Consider the following 21,389-nt stretch of genomic DNA (forward strand, 5'->3'; position numbering starts at 1 on the left):
GGGCGCGCCTCACTTCCGGCTCCTATGGCGGCGGCCGTAGCGGCGCTGGGTCCGGATGGTCCTGGGGTGGGTCTGCGCCCCGCGGGGACTGGCGGTGAGTTCCAGGTGGCTGGGAGAGCGCCCCTGTTTATTCTTGTCCCCCTCCACCCCTTCGGGCTCTCGATGCGGCGGAGCGGCCCGACCCCCAGACTGAACTCTCGCTCCTCTGGGAGCCGCGCCTGCCGGAGTGTCAGCTGGCTGCCCGGGCTGCCCCCGCTCGGCTCGGGCCCTCCTTGCTCGCAAGGCGGCCTGCAGCCTGGGGCGTCCCCGGCCGCGTCGCCACCCCCGCGATGCCCTGTGTCGTTCAGCACCCAGGGGCCCAGACAGCGCCATTCGTTTGCGTCAACAGCTGTGCGGGTTCGGGACCTGCAGCTGGGCGCTGCGCTGCAGGCCTCACCCACCCAGCCTTGGGGGGTAAAGGACGCCTCGGGAACAGTTTCCAAGCGGCCGTTCTTTTTGATCTGCATGTGTTAAGTCAGGCTGCTGAGAACGTATGAGGACAAATTTCAAAGCCTTTTTTTTTTTGCAAACGAGTCCCGGGTAGCCTAAATATGTCCTAAATTGCACTAAAAAGAAAAAGTAGTCATTTGTTTGCCCATGTGTTAAATACGTAATCTGTTATTTTTTCAACAGAATATTTACAGATGAGGAAGTTAATTAACTAAGCACTCACCAATTATGGCAGCTCCCTGGAAGAGAGCTCTTCTGCTACTCCTAACATCTCAAGCTCTATCCTTAGTGAATTGCTTTGAAGAGGAAGAAGTTCCAGAAGAATGGATCCTTCTGCATGTTGTTCAGGGTCAGATAGGAGCTGGGAATTATAGCTATTTGCGATTAAATCATGAGGGAAAGATAATTCTTAAAATGCAGAGCTTAAAAGGTGATGCAGACCTGTATATATCTGATAGCACCCTCCATCCAAGTTTTGATGACTATGAATTACAATCTGTTACGTGTGGCCAGGATATTGTTTTTATACCAGCACACTTCCAACGCCCTGTGGGAATAGGTATCTATGGACATCCATCTCACCATGAGAGTGAATTTGAAATGAAAGTATATTATGATAGAACAATCGAACAGTATCCACTTGGTGAGACTGCTTTTTCTTCAGATGGAGCAGATCCAAGTCAGAAGCATGCTTACACCCCAGAAGAGGCATCTCAAGAAGAGGAATCTGTTCTTTGGACAATATTAATTAGTCTTTTGAAACTGGTACTTGAAATTCTTTTTTGATTCATTGGACATACTCTGGAGTATATATAATACCCTTAATCTGTGAAGTTGATTGCAGTTTGCTTTGAACCTTGCTACTTTTACCTATTTGAGATTCTGGCTACCTTTTCTAGTTGGGGGATGAAAAAGCCATACACAGTTTTGTTACCTCAGTTGCCCCAAAAGTAGGGAAAGCAGCAAGAACTTTAAAATTCCTATAAAAGGAATATACACAATAAAATATTTAAACTCCATTTTGTAGTCTGTCAGGTGACTAAAAAGAAAGATTATTGAAGTAGTTTAGGATTATATGAAAAATCAAAGTATATAAAAACCTTTTGTGCAGTTACACTGATCAGATTACAAGGTCATACTTTTATAGTTTTACTTTAAAGATTCTAAATGAAGATGTGTAAGCTTTCAAGGGTTGCAAAAATCAAGTCTGAAATGTAAAGAACATGATTTTCTTATACTTCTGTTAGCATGGACTAAAACCCCATGCCTATATCCCAAGTACCTTTTTTTTTTTTTTTTTATCCCTGTGCCAGCTCTACCATATTTTGTTAGACCATTTGTAATTTTATCATCTTGAACTACCTATTAAACTCTTTTCGAAAACTTCATTATGCTGAACACCAGAAACAACAATACAAAATAGGAAAGTTTCACAAAAATGACACTAACTTTTCATGCTAATGGAAGAATAAGTCTTTCAAAATAAGTTGCTAAATATTTCCACTGAATTTTTGGAGACAGCCAAAGTACTAAGAGTGAAATATCTTTTGGAGTTTGACCATTTCTCAAATAAGTTTGAAACCTAAGAAAGCTTGTAACACAAATAACTCAACTTGCAGGTTATAAGCACATAGTTAATTTCAAAAAATGTTTTATTGGCATAAAACTGAGAATGTTGTAAATAAACTGGCACCAGATATTTCACTTAAATGCATATTACAATATTGGGGTAAAAAACTATTTTATCCCTCTTTGCTGTTTTTCCCCCTTCTGCCCACTTTCCTGGGTGTTGGGGGAGCTCGCTGACAACAGTCACAAATCCAGCGACCTAGGAAAAAAATTGTTAGTTAATACACAGTGAAATTTTATTTAATAGGACTGAATTTTAAACCCATTTATGCTGTCCTTCCTTAGCTATCATTAATGGCATTTGCCTGTAGAAGGGGGATGGGAAGGACACCAATGATTCCTTAATTTAAGGAGAAAAGAATGAACTTCCCTCAAAATAATAATCAGTGTCATGGAAAATTCAGTGCAAGAGTCCAAGGGGTATGGGTAAAGGAGCAGTGGTATATGATGGTATGGACCTTTTAAAAAATTAGAATTCTATCTGAAGTTTACTTGCTGTCATACTTAGTTTTCTACAAATCTTAATATAAAACCTGTTGGTGAATTTGGTCTATTTTGAGCCTTTTTTTTTCTCTGCTGCTCTTGCAGCTCTGTGTCTAATAGCATTCTGTGAAGGCCTAGTATACTATACTGGCACAGCACTTTAAATAAAACACATCAAGCTTTTAATAGCACAATGGTCCATTGTACTTTATACTTGATCTGACTTACTACAAAACTATAAACCATTTTAAGTTGCTTAGCTTCTTAATGATTCCTGGGAATCTTAATTTGGGGCATATATTTTACAGAATATTATACAGTGTTAACTATGCAAATAAGTTCTGCAATTACACAGATATTTGTGTAATGTTTTAGTCTTACTGTGATTTATTCTTTGATTCTGTGTTCACTCTAAACAATTTGGAATTGTCATGCTGCTTCAATTTATAGAAATCTGGTTTAACATGTATAAAGGCATTAGCCACCATTTTTGCTAAAGTTTCTCAATAGAGGACGTATAAAAATAAAATCAAGGCGTTGAAACAAATCTATGTTTTGTGACTTGAGCTATTTCAGAAGAAATATACAGTCTCATACTATACTTTGAGCTATACTTCCAAAACTTTTAAAGGAAGCATTCTAATATCCATTCCTTAAGTCAGTTTGTCTAGGAAGGATAAAAAGGTGAATATGATTTGTATAAACATGGATTTGGTCACTTTAATATCACTAAAGTGCTTATGCAGCCCAGAAAAAGAGAATGCTGGGTGGGAGAATCCCATCACTCAAAGATTATTTTCCTTCTTTTTTTAATCTTTACCTGATGGAATAGCACCAAGGCCCACACAAAAAGTATGATAACCTCTGTCACACACATCACAGAACATCATTTCCTCTTCATGGTGGGGCTGTCCACAGATAATGCACGTTTTACATTCCATACATTGCCATGGGTAGGTCTTAATCATAGAAACAAGCTCCATGGTCATATCCAGGCAAGAAGGATGGCCTAAATCAAAACCAATATTAGTAGTATTTCAAACCAGAATTTTTGACCTAATACGGCATAATAAAATCCTAGTTTGCTTTGTTTAATGGTCAAAAAGAAAAATACAATGTAGAAGAAAATTCATGGGCTTTCTCTACACCTTACAAGTTACCCTGTATGTGGGATGAATCTTTGGTTGAAGTCTAGCTGACAACTAAAAATCCTAGTTTTGAAGCAACAAATAAGGCGGTTTAAACTTTAAGAAGACATGTTGATACTTACCACTGTTATCACATTGGGAGCAGTGTATAAGTGATTCAGCCTTTCCTTTCTTGTTGGACTCCTTACCCTTCAGACAAATTCCACATATAGCATTTGGAATGACCTTTGGCTGGAAGGGTAGAAGAGGGCTATAAATTCATGCCAGCAGAACTTACTATGGGTTCAAAAGGAATTCTGTTACTGTATCGCCTTATTTTTACTTTTGTTAACTTGCTAATGAGGACCTTTTTGAAAGACATAAGTTGACATGAATATTCTTACAACATAAGAGGGCCAACTGACGAAGCTTTAAATTTCACTGTAAAATTTTAGGTTAATGGCATGATCTCAGATTAAGATTAAATGTATCATTCTTTTCTCCCTACATGCTCAGTAAGAGCTGTATAATGAGTTGGAAGGAAAAGACTGACTACAATGTCAAATGTCACTAGTAGTCAAGAGAAAATTCAAGTACCAAATGACTGTTACATGAAAGTTAGTCTCATTGTAAGAGAGAAGACTCCGTTTTAAGCTTATACACTGATTTAGTTTAAAAACTGTTTTCCAAAGTTTAAAATTACATCTATGAAATTTAAGTTACAAAATCAGTGTTTAAAAAAAAAAATTAGTGTTTTAAATTTTAAAATGTTTCATGTATATGCTGTCATGTGCATAAATGTAAAAAAATGAATGGTGTGATTGTCCCCTTTGCATATTAATAAAAGTTCAAAAAGGGAAAAACACTCACTTTGAGATGCAAATCATTATGTAAGGGACAAATAAGTTTTCAGACAAAAAAAAATCATAGTGACTTTAAAATATCAGATACCCTTAATATTTGAGTACTACTCATCTTTCAGGTTAAAAACAGAATGCATAGTCCAGCAAGGGTGTTTAGGCTTTAAAATTAAAGGCTCACAAAAAGTGGTAACACATGGGAAAAAAAGAAAAAGAAAGGTTCACTACTCCTAAAATTACTAGGGGAAGAGGACATGAATGCTTACAGCCTTGACCAATACAAAATGACATTTACTTACGTTATTTAAATAAGTAAATAGAGTGGTAGAAAAGGAAGAGCAAGAATGGCCCAAGAATTAAATGGGAGAGGGGATGAGGTATATATATGAAATTATTTTAAATAGAATTGTTATACACTGTTCCTGTTGTATTCCAACCCAGCCAAATGTACCTTTGGTTTCCCTTTCCTAAGCTACTGAACCAAAGAGAAAACTAAAAAAACTCCAACTTCTTATACAGTATTTCCAGATTTGAAATGTCTCACTGCCACCTTCTTAATCTTAGGCCTAAACAATTTGCTCTTATTCTTTAAGCTTTTTATTTTATTTTTTAATTATCTTTCTTTGCAAAAGATGACAGAGGCATTCAAAAAGAATTTTTGGCTTATTTATTTTAAAAAATTCAACCTTATACATAAATATAATAAAAACAATAACTCTAAACAATCACAAATGTCTCTACAAAATAATAAATATCATGGAAGTTAAAACATACATATAAAACTTCACTGTTAACTAGTCTATATTTCCTATATGTATAACTTCAAACCCTGCTCCCCCCAACAAAAGGATAGTGTCACATGCTCAAACCTTTTAAGTCTTGTAGTATAGTTACCCTCTGTTATTACTGCTACATTCTAAAGCATATAAGGTTCTCATTATGTTTTCCTATACCTAAATAAAAAATACCTAGGAAGTGCACTTTTATGACCCAAATTCTGGTTCAGTTATGATTAAGTCTATAACTGCCATAATATACAGCAGAAAGCTACCTCTCACGCCACCAAAACCAAGAAATATATTTTGGTTATGGTATCTGTTCTAAATGTAAAAGATATACTTATTTAATACTTGCACTTTAGGTTAGTTACTGGCATATTAAGTACTCTAATATTTCTCGCTAAAATCAGGGAAGTAACCACACAATATTAAATTCTAAAAAGAAAACTCATAAGAGATTCTTTACAAAAACAAAAACCGAAAGGAATAAAACACAAGGCTATTAAAACACAAGGCTAGTTATTCACATTCTAAAGCAATTCAAGTTCTACAATCATTAAAATATACATTGAACACCTATGATAAAAGGGATACCAAGAAAACTCCAGGTTTATTTCTATACTTAAAATCATGTTTTGTTAAAACACTTAAAATTTCTTACCCAATAGTCTTCCATCTTGATGAAAAGAGGGAAAGACAAGTGGAAAAGGGGAAAGATGGAGAGCTTTATAGCATTTCCTACAATGATGCTGCAGCTCAATATAAAAAAGTACATTGTTCATTCAGGCATTCTGAGTTCGCTAAGAAGACACACTGCTTGCACCCACAATTTTAGTACACACTGAATACCAGTCATAGCTTGGGAAGCTAATTGTCTCAGTGGATTGTAGAGCTGAGGAAGGATGGAAGGGAACAATGTGCAAAGCTCCTCTGAAGAATAACAGAACAGAAACCTGTGTGTGTCCAATTCAGATAGAACTACTTCTAACTGCAGCAACATCAAAGTTTCACTATTGACAAAAAAATTTACTCATCCTAACAGTTCTCAGCATCTCAAATTAAAGGCTCACAAAAAGTAGTTCATACACTTACTTTCCTGCTTGAAAAATAACCACAGATAAGTGAGACTTTCATGGTAGCACTAATATAGTATAGATTTTAATTATATACTTTGTAGGCCTAAATCCTAACAATTATGCTTTAATTTTAGGTTAATGTAACCTAAACAATACTGTCCTACAAACTAAGGGCAATCACTAGTGAATCGTATTTAAGCAAGACATCAAATACATTGTCATTTTTCTTAACTTCCATCTTTTTAAAGCACTTTATGTATATATGACCTTCAGCTTGAAGTACCCTAATATTTAGGCACATCTTGGCTTTTTAATACTTTTCATAGAGGGATTAACTTTTAATAAATATATTCATATTAATTTTTCCAAGTCTAGATACTGGTTGTTCCAATCTTTGAAATAGCTGAAACATTTTTAGGTATTATAAACACTATAAAATGTGTTTTACATATTAGATTCCCCTGTGTACTATTAATTTAGGTTAATCTAAGTGTGTTCTTAGATACTGAGTCAGTGATAGTGTTGATAGCTCTTTTCAGCATGTACTAAACCATTTCTTTCAGTATTCCCTTTTTGTAACCCATGATTAATCCAGGTTTATTGTTTAAAAGGTCTGCTTAACAGAGAGAAAGAAGAATTACAGGACAATGCACTTTGAGCTGCCACTCCAATTTGAAGCTCTTATCAGACCAGTAGCATACATTCATTCATGTAGGCTAACTTTCCAAAATGTGATCTTTGGAGTTCATTTGTTTTCAATTACTAAGCAAGAATTTAAATCTTTAGTTTAAAAAAAAAAAAAATTAGATTAGCTATATATGTAAAAACAAGTACAAAAATTACATATTTGCAGTATATTTAAGCCATCCTTGGAAGCTGACCCTTGCTGAATAAAGCTTAAACTCTGTCATATTTATAAAATTGTTTATAAAGGCATTTTCTAATAAGATATGGAGTACACTAATTTGTTAGGTCGTTTTGGGGTGGCTCTTTTTCTTTTTTTTGGGTTTTTTTTTTCTTCTTCATGAAAAGGGAAACACATGGTTAGAAAATGCTCTGGTTGGGTTGAGAGGAGGTTGACAAACAGGTCAAGTCAACCTACTCTAATAGATTAGTTACCACAATCGCAATTCTGACATATGATGAGATGTTTAGCAATTTCATTCAGCAAAGCTCTCTGATCACCTTTCTCTAAAACTCTCCTTCAATACACCTTCATGATCACAAAAAGAACTATAAATTTTACTATTACCATCTGAAACATAAATTATGCAGTTAATTCCAGCTCCTTTTATGATACTCTTAAATCCCTATATACAAATAAAGCTACTAGGCTACTCACCTCTCACCTAACCCTTTGAAAGGCAGGGAGCAGACAAAGAAAGGAAACATTAAAAAGTAATAATAAACACGGCTACTGGTAATCTACTTCCTTACTCTGGGAATAACCAGAAAAAGTTAGCAAATTTATCTAAACTAAATTACATCACCAAATAATGTTGTAATATTTGCATAAAATTATATAGGCTATTTGCCAAGTTTATGCTAAAAATCAGCACAATGTAAAAAATAGGCTTTACTATTTCTCTATACCAGAGTTAGCAGAATTTGACAGATGGATCAAATAATCCTTAGATTAAATGCAGATCTTTCTCAATGAAAGGCACTACAGAAATGCAACTTGGTCTAACAGTATATTCATCCATACTTTACAACAGAGCATAGTATATTTAAACTGCCAGCTAATTATGATCTTTACTCCAAGGAAAGAAAGTATAAAGTTTTACCTATGAAAAATTTTTTTTAAAAACCCACACTTGCCTGGTTATCATTTAAAAGGAAAAAAAAGGCTCCTTTATAAACTGTAAATATGCAGAAAATGGAAACTAAACCATTGCCAAAAGTGACAGAAAAGCCACCAACGAAATAAAGCAAAAAAAGAAAGAAGCTGACAGAGGGAGAACGCCACAGAAGAACAGCTAGTGAAGTACAGCAAGCAGGAGTTCCACAATTTTGAAACTCAAAGTTAAAATATTTCAGGGAGAGAGGCTGGTCAGTAAAGAAGCTGAGTCAGGGGCTTTTTTCTTCTACCTTGTACCCAGGAACTGATTTGGATAGTACAGAACGTTTGGAACCATCTTTTCTTGGAGTAGCAGCTTTGTCTTTTGATTTCTGTCTTCCCTGAAAAGAATCCTCCTGGTTGTCAGGAGGGCTTTCGCCTTCAGAGACATTGCCAGAGGAGGTGTCCTACAGTTTAAAAAGAAAAACAAAAATTCTTTGGAATTAAGACATATTAGAGTCTGAATTTTGAAAAACTATAGGAAATATTCAAGAACAAATTTAAGTTTCAAGTTAAACAGAAAATAAAAAGATAATTCTAAGCCTAAGAAAAAGTTTCCAGTGAAAACTAAAATAAATCATATTAAAAATCATTTTTCCATCTAAGGTCTTGTTTATTACTAAAAGGAAAGGTAAAAACTGTAACGTGGTACTGTATATGACAGTAAAACCCCATGTAAAACACAAATATGTGTGATATTGCATATATAAGACTGTTTTTATAAATATAAATACAAACTATACACTAGAGAGAAGGGAAAAGAATAGCAGCAGGGGAGGCAAAGAGAGACTGAGGTGATGAGTTTTGTTTATTATTATTATTATTAATGAAATGCTCTAAGAATGACTGAAGTGATGAATGCACAGATATGTGATTACACTGAATACCACTGATTGTACACTTTGGATGGATTTATGCTTTATTAATATGTACCAATAAAAGTTATTTGCTAAAAATTTTTTAAATTTTAAAAAATCATTTTCCTACTTATAAGTACAATATAACATATAAAGTTAATTCCATTCATATCAGTAAGTGCTTGAAAATTTTTGTTTTCTAACTTAAGCGAAAGAACAAAATGATCTAATTTAGTTATTACACAGCATACAGCTTCAACATCATTCTGCCATGTCAAAAAGCCCTATCTTTTTTATGTAATATTTTATGTAATCTATGTATCTCTTAAGAATAAATAAAAAAGAAAGAAATAAAGAAGTTAGGGCTACTGTTAAAAAAAAAAAAAGGAGTGTATTTGTTTCATACAAAAATAGTTTAAAATATATATATTTTTTAAAGTATATATATATATTTTTTAAATACATGATTGGGTATTTTAAATATAGCAATATAAAAGTCACCAAGGAAGTCCTTAAAGCACATACTTGTGTTTTTATAATGTTAAATTACCTAGGGGCCAATATTTTCAAGTACCTAGAATAATAACAATATTTTAGATGCTCAAAGTTTATTAGCTCAATATTTGATAATTTAATTCCTTACTGTTTAAATATAAAATGAGAACAATTTTATGTTCATTATAAGCTATGGAAATTATTAATGAAAAAATTAGATTACCCATAACTACCCTGACAAACATCCTGAGACAACTATTAGGAATATGAATATATCATCTTTATCTTTATTCTGGGAGTATATTTATATATATATAATATATAATATATATATATATATATATATATATATATGGAAAGAGAAAGAGACAGACAGATTAACATGCACACACCCTACCTACACATTGGCTCTTGTTTTTTAAAACACAAAACTGGAATTACACTGCAGGTATATATATGGGGGTGGGGGTGTGTGTATGTGTTTGCATATATGCATGGTTTATTTTAGTTACCATTTTTTAAAACATTATCAGCATTTTCCTACAAATATTTTTTGAACTGAATTTCTAATACGTAAATGTAATATACTCATCTATGATATTAAGATTTTTAATTATAGATATAAGAAATACTATTAACACTTCAATGGGCATTTTTTTCTAATTAAAACTTGTTGGCTCTGATTAGGATATACAGCTTTATCTTAGGATAAATTCAATTAGTGGATTTCCTGGGTCACATTCTGTGAATGTATACTGTCACAATGCTTTCTCGAAATACTGCATTTATACCCCTACTAGCAATGAATGAGAAAGTCCATTCCATCATAACTTTGTTGTATCATAGCTCCCTTTTACCAGTATGACAGGAGAAAAATGGTTTCATCACTTTAATACTTAAAAAGTATTTTATTATATGTAACATATATGTATTAAATATACTTTAGAAGCTACAGGTGATAAGGAAGTGCAATGTTCATTTAATGGTAGTACATTTTCAGGTGGGTGGCTAGAATGAAAACTTTATAAATAGCCAGTTACTTAAAATGCAGTACTAAATAAAATCAAAACCCTCAACCATCATTTGGTTTCTATCACCTGTCACTTCCAAAGACTACACCAACTTCCCACTGTCTTAAAATTGTACTTTGCTACAAAAATGGGTCATACAGGAAGACCCAACTAATATTTCAAAAGAGCACTACATATTAGTGAACTTAATATTTTCCTATAGGAAGACTGATTATTCATTAAGCAATATGATCACAAGTTAATGTGCTCCTCCAAAACAAGAAGTATTCATTTCTCTGTAGCAAGAGATCAAAGTTTGTTCTGCTCAATATTTTAAGCAGAGTAGGTGGCAAGCTGCGTATAAGACTAAAAGAATTTTCAGTACTGAAAGCAAAGGAGCTATTGTAAATACAAGACTTATCAGCCATTCACAGTTTATATCAACAACACATACAATAAGTAATTTTTCTTTATGAAAACTTTCTGGAAATTATATGCAAAAAATTGGGTGGTGGGAGTAGATGTGGCTCAAGCAGTTGAGGGCCTGCCTCCCACACGGGAGCTCCCAGGTTTAGTTTCTCCCCAAAACCAAAAACAAACAAGCAAAAACAAAAATCCAACTCAGGGAAGCCGATGCGACTCAGCGGTGGAGCGCAGGCTTCTCACACATGAGGCCCGGGGTTCAATCCCCGGCCCCTATACCTAAAAAAAATTTTTTTTAAATAGGGTGGTAATACAAGATAATTTATTATTCCAGGAAAGCAGTTAACAGAAATTCAAAGGGAAAGGAAGCACCTCCTACTAAAAAGAAATGATCTTACCGAGGTGCCTTTATTTTTTTGTCTCTCGTCACCACGACCATCTTCAGCATCATCGGAATCACCATCGCTATCTAGAGCAGGGAGCTCAGGATCCAGAGGCGGCTCGTACAGCGCTGTGTTTAATGGCAAATATCGCAGTTCATCTGGTGAGTACCTGAAGTTCAGAAGGAAGTCTTTTCAGTTTTCCTTGATTGTTAAATGTGGTCTAGCTAATCATTAAATTAGGAAGACAGCCTTAAACTTCTCAATTAACCCCAAATACTTTTGAGAAATAATTTGAGGTGATAATTTTTCATTTTGGTGATCAAGTGAGAATAATAAATAAAAAGCCTCAACTTGCGTTTTCTAGACTGTATTGTGAAATACGCATTTGATTCTTATTATCCAAGACCAATGCCTTTCCCTTTTATCCCCAATCCAAAATGAAAGAGGAAAAAAGACAAGGGTAAAACTGTGGCAATACAGACTGGTGCATAAGAACATAAGCTCCAAATCCAGGCCACCTGGGATCACACCCAACTCCACCATTTTCTTGGTTAAGTCACTACTTCTCATGCTCTAGTTTCTTTACTTCTAAAACAGGTATGATGATAGTATCTACCTCAAATTGATGCAAACATAACAGATTAATGCATGTAAAATATAACAGTGTACAGTACATGATATTATTAAGAAAGAAAAATTTCAGAAGCTAATTATTTTAAGCCAATTTCTGAAGCATGGATTCTAACAAACGTAATCATCTATTTTATCTGAAACCAGAGTTTGGCAACCCCTTCACGCTGATCAAAGTCAGCACACTGCCCAGTGGCAGGTGTTTAGTATCATCTCCGTTCTTGCCAACAGTAAAGAATCTCCTACTTCACACAGCCACTCAGTACTCACCTTAACTCTACGTTCAGGAGGAAACACCAGATCTGCGTTTCCCTCGACTAAAATATCACCACAGAGCAAGTGGCATATCACTCTTAATAACTTGCTGGCCAAAAAAAAAAAACTTAATGACCATTAATTTAAATCTTACTTTTCAATATTAAGTATGATTCTATAATCTATTTGAAATTCTGTTCTCTAAAGAATAGTCTTTATCCTAAAGAACTCATAGTGCCAGAATAAGGTTTAAAGTTAAAATAAAGGCTGAGATTCTACAGCAAAATTAACTTTTAGTCCTGTTGGTTTTTTTTTTGTTCTTTCTTTCAGTTATATTTCAGGTTAGAAATAACAAAGAAGCAGCTTTCTTGATACACAGATTGGAAGTAAACTCCAAGGTCAGGTCAGTGGCATGGCCAGAAACAATCAGATAGCTCCACGTCTGCTCTGGCAACTATTCTGCTTCTTCTTTCATATCCTCTAGAGTCTAAAACAATGCTTCGTAAACTTTAAGTGGCAAATGAATCATATAGGCAACTGTTAAAATGCAGATTATAAGTCAGGAAGTCTGGGGGCTGTGCCTGAGATTCTGCACTTACAGCAAGCTCCAAGTGACACCAGAGCTACTGGAGCATGGAACATACTTTAAATAGTGAAGTGCTGAAGAATCTCCAGGCAAAGGAGGAAAGTACAGCTGTTACATACTGTCTAGGAGAAACCCAAACTGAATGGGCAGAAAGGCGGGCAACTGGGCTTCTTCCACAGATTTTCAAACTCTGGTTGAAGAATGCTCTTCACCACAGAGCCAGAGATGATAAAGTATATTGACACAAATCCTACAGAACATGCTATGGTGCTATTTATACAACTCAAAAATGTTTAGGAGGCCAGTATACAAGGTTCTTAAATCCCTCACCAATAGGCAATACTAACAGTAAATCAAAAATACTGAGTACCTTTTGTAATATTCCTGGAATTGTCCGGGGATGAGAGCCACTGGGTAAGAACTAACCTTTGTTCTTTCTGTAGGTAACACTTTGTACTTCCCTTGAGGCACCTGGATAACCTGTGTTAACATGCAAAGAATTACAAAATTGATTTCAATACTAAGAATCCATGCTTTAGAAAATTATCACTCCTTATTCCCACCCACCCAACACCCAAAAAGCTACAAATTTTAAGAGACATTGGTAGCTATACCCTAAGGATCAGCTGGTATTTTCTGATTATACATGTAATAGTTTTGCCTGCCTTTCTACCATGATACCAATTTCTTAGGAAAGGGAATTTGACTCTGCTCATCCCTTACTATTGGGAATACTACTGGTTTCAAACTCACATGGTTACCATGAAAATTAAATGAATATGGAAATCTCTTAGAACATACCTGGGACACGTATACTCTATGAGGCTATTATTAGTTTCATTCAGTAGAATGTGAATCATGAAGAAAAAGAAATCTCACCACTCTCCCTGAACCTTGCCCAAATTTTGAGTATTATTAGGAAAAGGACAAATAACTGGTACAAAAAAACAGCAATAGGTAAGTACTCTGCAATAACAAATAATAATCTAGGTTCAGTGAGTCATAAATTTAAGTCATCCTACATGTGTCTGCAAGTCAAAATAAGCTCTTCTTTCTTCCATACGCTCCCGGTTTAAGTTGCTGTTAAATTCAGCTGCTTTTTTGGCAGCTTTCTTAATGTACTCAGGCACTTTGCTGGCTTCAACCTTCTGAGTATTCTGTTGTTGCATTTGCTAAAACAAAAATATACGATTAAAGTCACAAATAACATTACTAAATATCATTCTCCCCTACCCAAATATAAGATGTTAGTCACCTCAATTACTTACAGAATATTCTTTATAATGATCTGTAATTCGTTGGCGTTCTTTTTCTTGTAGAATAACAGAATATTCAGCATGTTTGGCTGGATACTCTTTTATCATTAAATCAATTACTTCATCACTACGCAATGCTGTTAGACCTATTTTAGACCAAAAAAAAAAAAAAAACAGTAAAGAAGCTCTTTTAAAGCCAAGTAAACAGAACCACTTTTCAAAATTTTTTTCTCCCTTATATTACATTTAAAAGGTTTTCCAAAAGACAAAGCAAAATCTTTTAATACCTAAATTAATAATATAAAGTCAAACAATTTTAAAAAAGAAATTTTCAATGTATTACTGTTCCTTGTTTTCACATGCCATACGCTAGAAGTACTATAAAAAGTCAATTCAAATTTCACCAAAGCAGCAGTGGTCACACACAAATTGTGTGATTAATTTTCAAAAATCCAAGTATCAAATTTCACCAATTGCTAAAGTGAATTTCCGTGGATTTATATTTACAAACAGTCACTGTCACAACAAATTCATTAGCATCATGTTTCATTAAAATGCTTTTAAAGAGAAAATTACAAATAAAGCATGGAAATAATTATAAACAACTAAAAATTGAAGAAAATTTGCCTTTTAAGAGAAAAGGGCACAATATTTTAAAAAGTCCTGTATTAATTTTGCACATAAAAATATATATACAAACACACACTCTGGCACCTCTGTGAAAATTACTAGAAAACGTTATTCTATTACAGCATATATGCTTAACTCTCCTTCATATTTTAACAATAAAAAAATGAGTGAACAATTTCGTATTTGAACAGCTCAATCTACATTAGTTTTGTAAAATATTTTAGGAAAGGAGATAAATACTCATCCAATATCACCTCATTAATGTTCAGCTTGAAAAAAGCATATCGAAAGCTTTTATTACCTAGAGTACATTGAGTTTCTGTAATGACATTTAATTCTCTAAGGTAGAGTTTCTCCTTGTGAGACAAATCTCGTCGCTCTAAATCTCCAAAGAAAAAAATAAAAGACTATTAAAAATAGCGTATGTATTTGTAAAAAAATTTTAAAGCTTAAGGTAAAATCATTTCATAAAAAAGTTAAAATCATCATGGATTTTCACAAGTACTGAATTTTACAGATTCCTAAGTTTTACTATAAAGAGAACTATACAAATTCTTATAAATTCAGGAAATAAAAGTCAAAAATAAAACTGAAAATGGAATAATCCAAAGCAAGAGTGTAACATAAATATTAAAATGATTAGTAAGGTTTTCTCATATTTAAATATATCCTATGTCGCTAACTAGATTCCTAAAGTCAAGAAGTAAAAAGTTCAATATCCACAAAGAAAATGTGGAATGGGTGTGGGAAGGGTAGCCATGGTGGCTGCTGGGTTTGGGGAATGGGAGGAAGAGATGAGATGTGGAGGCGTTTTCGGGACGAGGAGATGTCCTGGGTGGTGCTTCATGGACAATTACGGGACATTGTAGATCCCCCCAGGGCCCACTGGATGGAACATGAGAGAGTGTGGGCTATGATGTGGACCATTGACTAGGGGTGCAGTGATACTCAGAGATGTATTTACCAGGTGCAATGGATGTGTCACGATGATGGGAGAGAGTGTTGCTGTGGGGGGAGTGGGGGGTGGGGGCGGTGGGGTTGAATGGGACCTCATATTTTTTTAATGTAATTTTTAAAAATAAATAAATAATTAAAAAAAATAAAAATAAATTTTAAAAAAAGTAAAAAAAAGAAGTAAAAAGTTAAAATTCTCGGTAATAAACATGGCTATAAAAGGATTTTTTCTTAAATTTTTCCCAGGAAATTCATCTTCCTTATTTTGTTTTCAAATCAGTTTATAAGGCTTAAGAGCAAACTGAAAGTAGAATAAGGTATTAAATCATTGTAGTAAAGTGAAAATCAGTCCACATAAGAATACAAACTACACTGTCAATAACCCATACTCAAGTAATTAGAAGTTAACCACCTATCATAAAGAATTACTATTAGCTAAAAGTTAGATTTAATCTGTTACAAAAACTAGGACTTCAATACCTGGATATTTCCGTTTAAAGGAGGTCACACCCAAATATTCACTGACTTGTTCCTGCAGCATGTAGTATTCTCCTGTCTCATCAGGTGGCCATTTGTACTCTATCAGGTTTTCTGCTGGATAGTAGCTAAAGCTAAGCACAGAAATATATATTATCCCTTAAATGTGGCTTTTACTCAATTTGAATCATTTTTATTTTTTAGGGTATTCTGCAAAACTATTTTAAGTTTTGGAATCAGTCTGAGACTTATAATTTCCCAACACAAAGAAGTTCCTGTGATTTCATGTGTATCAAAGAAATTACAAAACAGGTAGAAGGAAGAGAAACAATCATCTGGAATATCAAAACAGAAAAGTACAATAAAAATAACATTTTCTATATGTTATTTTTATATATGTTATATGTTATATCTATATAAAGAACCAAGACTTATGCTTCCTTGCTAAGGCTTTTTTTTTTTCAGCTTGTAAGAGGCCAAAACAGTGTGGGGTATCAGCCCTGAATCTGTTAGCTTAAGACGCATAGCCAATATTTAATCCACCATGGTACAAAGTAATTAACTTTTGTTTCTCATTTGCTGTTAAGGGAGTCACAAACAGCTGAGAAAGCAGCAGAACTCTACAAACTTCTCAATGATAAGACTGTAAACCATAATTTTTGTTTTCATCTAGTCCACAAACACAGAAGCAAAGAACAAACACAGTTTAAGGGTGCCAGTGTACTTCAGATCAATCCCAATTCTGAATATAAAAGACTAGAGATTTCTGTATCTGGGCCAATTCAACCTCTACAATTCATCAGTGGACTGTAGAGGCAGGAATGTAACATTATTTTATGCAATTATCCATTGGAAAAGTAATTGATGAAAAGTGTTTTCAAAAACGGTGCTGGGAATTGCTAAAAAGGTTGCTGGTCAATCTTTGGAAATGGTGAAAGCATATTACGGTGTTTGTAACTAGCAAAGCTATTATATGGAAAAAACTGAGGTTGAAAGGGCAAGTCTAAGGTCATGTACTATTACTAGAAGGAAAGCTAAAACCATAATATGGAACTGTATAAGATAGAAAAACCTCATGTAAAACATGAATATGGGCGATATTACAAAATATAAATAGCAGCTATGTACAGCATACAGCAGGGGAAACACAGAGAGAATAAGATAATAAGTTTTGCCTTATTTGCTTTTTGTTTATTATTATTAATGGAATTATGAAAGTACCCTAAGAATGACTGAAGTTATGAATGCACAAATATGTGATTGCACTGAATACCACTGACTGTACATTTTGGATGGATTTATGCTTTATTAATATGTATCAAAAAATTGATTTGTTAAGGAAAAAAACAGCATGATACTGGCATAAAGATAGATGTATTTTTTAAAAATGGTGGTAGGACAACTGGATGGCCATACGCAAAAGAATGTACCCTTACCTCCTACCATATGCAAAAATTAACTAAAAATGGATCAGTAACCTAAATAAAAGAGATAAAACTATAAAACTCTTAGAAGAAAACACAGGGGTAAATCTTCATGACCTCAGATTTGGCAACAGATTCTTAGATCATGACACCAAAAGCATATGCAATAAAAGAAAAAATAGAGAAATTCGACTTCATCAAAATTAAAAATGTTTGTGCTTCTGAGTACATTATCCAGAAAGTGAAAAGAACCCACAGATTGGGAGAAAATATTTGCAAATCATATGTCTGATAAGGGATTTGTATTTATATCTACATATAAAGAACTCTTACAACTCAACAAAGACAACCCGATTTAAAAATGGGCAAAGGGTTTGAATAGACATTTTGTTTCAAAGAAGATATTCAAATGGCCAATAAGTACATGAAAAGTTGCTCAACATCGATCATCACTAGGGGTTGGAGAGCAGATGTAGCTCAGTGGTTTAAGCACTTGCTTCCCATGTATGAGGTTCAATCCTTGGTACCTCCAGAAAGAAAAAGACAGGGAGGGAGGGAAGAAATTATCATTAGGGAAATGCAAATCAAAACCACAAGATACTATTTCGCACCCGTTAGGATGACTAGAATCAAAAAGTTAGAGGATAATAAGTGTTAGCAACGTGGTTAAAAGGGAAAATTTTAGGTCATATATGTTGCTAGAATAAAAATTAAAAGACATAGGACTGTAAAAAAAAAAAAAAAAAAGTGTTAGCAACGAATATGGAGAAATTAGAATCCTCATCCACTGCTAGTTGGAATGTAAAATGGTATAGCTACTTTGAAAAAGTGTGGCAGTTCCGCAAATAATTAAACATAAGGGTTATCATGTGACCCAGCAATGCATAGGTATATAGACAAAAGAATTAAAAACATATGTTCACAGCATTATTCATGATATTTCCAAAATGGAAACTCAAATGCCCAAACAAATGGATAAACAAAACATGGAAAAGCCATACAATGTTGTATTATTTGGCCATAATTATCTGTCTGATATTATTTGTCAGATACATGCAACAACACCGATGACCCTTGAAAACATGATGTTGAATGAAGTAAGCCAGATATCAAAGAACAAAATACTGGATGATCTCACTGATATGAAACAATTAGAATACGCAAATTTATAGAATCAGAAACTAGATTACAGGTTACCAGGGGCTAGGGTTGCAGTAAGAATGAGGAGTTAAAGATTAACTGGTAGAGAGTTTCTGTTTGCGGTGATGGAAAAGTTTTGGTAATGGATAGTGGTTATGGCAGCACAACACTGTGAATGTAATTAACACAATGAATGTAATTAAAAGGGAAAATTTTAGATTGTACATATGTTACTAGAATAAAAATTAAAAAACAAAAACAGAGGACAACACAGAGTGAACCCTAATGTGAACTATGGACTGTAGTTCATCAATTGTTAACAAAAGTACCGCATTAATGCAAAATGTTAATAGGGAAAATTATGTATGTTAAGTCGGGGGGTTATGCGGGGGAATATGGAAACTCTGTATTTTCTGCATGATTTTTCTGTACACCTACAGCTTCTCAAATTTTTAAAAAATGAATGAAGCACTGATAAAAGCTACAACATGGATGAACCTTAAAACATATGCTTAGTGGAATATAAGCCAATCACAAAAATATATTTTATGATTCCATATGAAATGTTCAGAAGGTAAATCCATAGAGACAAAGTAGAATAGTGGTTAATTAAGGCTGGGGGAATCTGGGGGTTAGAGGAGTGATAGTTGAAGGGTACAAGGGTTTCTTTTCAAGGTGAAGAAAATGTTCTAAAATTGACTGTGGAGATGGCTGCACTTAACTGTGAATATACTAAAAACCACTGACATTCACTTTAAGCAGGTAAACTGTACAGTATGTCAATAATAATTAAATAAAGCTATTATTTTTAAAAAGGAATTGAGCATATATCATGTTTTTAAGTACAAATTGATCCTTGACAACATAAAAATAAACAAGATGTGGCCTCAGTTTTCAAGGGGCCTTAGGTCCAGTCAGGAAGACTAACAAGTAACTTCAAAGAGGACAAAAGACACATGCACAGAATGCTATGAGACACACAAGCACTACCCTGAGTCAAGGGAGGTGTCTCCCTGAAAAGGTGATGTCTTAGAAATCTAAGGAAAGACTTAGCCAGAGGCAGAAGAGGAGGGATGGGCATAGCAAGAATTTTAACCCGCCAAAGAGAAATGTGTAAAAGCAAAGAAAGGAAAAAGAACACTGCATATGCAAGTAGCTGAAGAGAGACAAATTATTGCACAGGGAAGCGGATGCACATCAAGAAGATGTCATAGGCTGAACCAAATGCCAAATGTGAAGGACTCTGCATGGCATACTGAAGAGTTTAACTTTACTCTAAAGGACATGGGTAATCACAGAGCAGTAAGGGGAGAAGCAAAATGGTCAGCTGGAGAATGGAAGGGGGAGGGACCTGGAAGGAGGCAGAAGGAAAGACTGAAATCCAACTTTTTTTTTTCTTTTGTTTGTTTTGAAATCCAAATTTTTAATGTGAACCTAAGGCAGTGGCAGTAAGAATGGAGAGAAAGAACAAATTAGTCATTTAAGGAGGATAAAACTCAATGTGATTACAATAAGAGGCCTAAGGGAAAAAGAAGTCAAGGATAATTAAATTCTCAAATGTCAACTTAAATGATGAGCTTGGACAGGCAAAAGAAGAAGAAAAATACAGGATAGGTAGGGAAGAAAAAAATGAATTGACATGTCTGTGGGGAAGTGGAGTGGAAAACATTGCCAGGAGGTGAGAGGGCAGCCTTTTGAGAAGGCCTCAGACCCAAGATATTTAGCGAAACCTCAATCTCTAATAATAATAGGTTTAGATAAATTTACTAAATGAGAACATAAAAAAAGAAGAAAAACCACCAAAATGTTATTGAAATAATCATCTCATATTATTAAAATAACTATGTACTATATAATAGTGTAACAATGATAATAACAATAAGAACAACAATTGCTTCAGTATTCATCATATACCAGGCCCTGTAAGTACTACATATATATCTATAAAATGTCGATTTGTTCTGACAACAACCCCATGGAAGTGGTAGGTAAAGAAAATGAAGTTCAGCAAGACTACGTAACTTGCCAGGGTCATCTATTAAGTGGTACAATCAAGAGTCAAATCAAAGTCAAACTTCAAAGTTTAGGCTTCTTCTACATCACCAAAATACTGTCCAGAAGCCCAACATTTCAAGAAGGAAGGAGTGGTCAACAATTCTAATGCCACAGTAAGAACTGACCGTGTCTACCCAATAGGTAGCCCTGGAAATAGCAGTTCAGACATTCAGTGAAAGGGCTGAGGCTACAGCTGGACTGCAGCAGGCAGCATGGCACGAGCCATGGAAATGAACGCAGCTCACTTCTCTTTCTGAAAGCTTGACCGCAAAGAGATGGAGAAGAGACAGTACCTAAAGGAGAATGGAGAATCAAAGGAGTGTAGTGTTGGTTTTTTAACACGTAAGAGGCAAGCATAGTCCCATGCTGAGGAATATTAGCTAACCAAGAGGGAGATGGGCAAGATAAAGGAAAGGGGACCAATAAGGAAGATGAGGACGGTGATGGGAAAGAAGAGGGCTGAACTGCCACCGAGGGAGAGAGGTGAGCACAGGGCAACAGCCTGAGGGTTCGCTGCTGAGGCTTCTGTTA

General features: G+C 34.6%; 2 protein-coding genes across 4 annotated transcripts in view; one reads left to right on the top strand and one right to left on the bottom strand.

Moving 5' to 3' along the window:
- On the top strand, positions 1-3,148 carry LOC101430898 (UPF0669 protein C6orf120 homolog). The gene is made up of 2 exons (XM_004470694.5): positions 1-94; positions 673-3,148. The coding sequence occupies exon 2, from the start codon at positions 718-720 to the stop codon at positions 1,273-1,275; it is 558 nt and encodes a 185-aa protein (XP_004470751.1). The 5' UTR covers positions 1-94; positions 673-717; the 3' UTR covers positions 1,276-3,148.
- Positions 2,124-21,389, bottom strand: part of PHF10 (PHD finger protein 10) — a 27,699-nt gene continuing 8,433 nt past the window's right edge. For 2 of the 3 annotated variants that reach the window (XM_058289720.1, XM_004470691.5), the window contains exons 3-12: positions 16,243-16,373; positions 15,110-15,193; positions 14,191-14,324; positions 13,945-14,094; positions 13,293-13,402; positions 11,467-11,620; positions 8,535-8,690; positions 3,872-3,980; positions 3,422-3,610; positions 2,124-2,317 (exon numbers count right to left, since the gene is read on the bottom strand). In XM_058289720.1, coding sequence (XP_058145703.1) covers positions 2,232-2,317; positions 3,422-3,610; positions 3,872-3,980; positions 8,535-8,690; positions 11,467-11,620; positions 13,293-13,402; positions 13,945-14,094; positions 14,191-14,324; positions 15,110-15,193; positions 16,243-16,373 — 1,303 coding nt within the window. In that variant the 3' untranslated portion in view covers positions 2,124-2,231. The remainder of the gene's footprint in view (positions 2,318-3,421; positions 3,611-3,871; positions 3,981-8,534; positions 8,691-11,466; positions 11,621-13,292; positions 13,403-13,944; positions 14,095-14,190; positions 14,325-15,109; positions 15,194-16,242; positions 16,374-21,389) is intronic. The other variant, XM_058289721.1, reaches the window with a different exon arrangement.

The sequence above is a fragment of the Dasypus novemcinctus genome, chromosome 28, assembly GCF_030445035.2.
Source record: "Dasypus novemcinctus isolate mDasNov1 chromosome 28, mDasNov1.1.hap2, whole genome shotgun sequence".
NCBI classification, from domain to species: domain Eukaryota; kingdom Metazoa; phylum Chordata; class Mammalia; order Cingulata; family Dasypodidae; genus Dasypus; species Dasypus novemcinctus.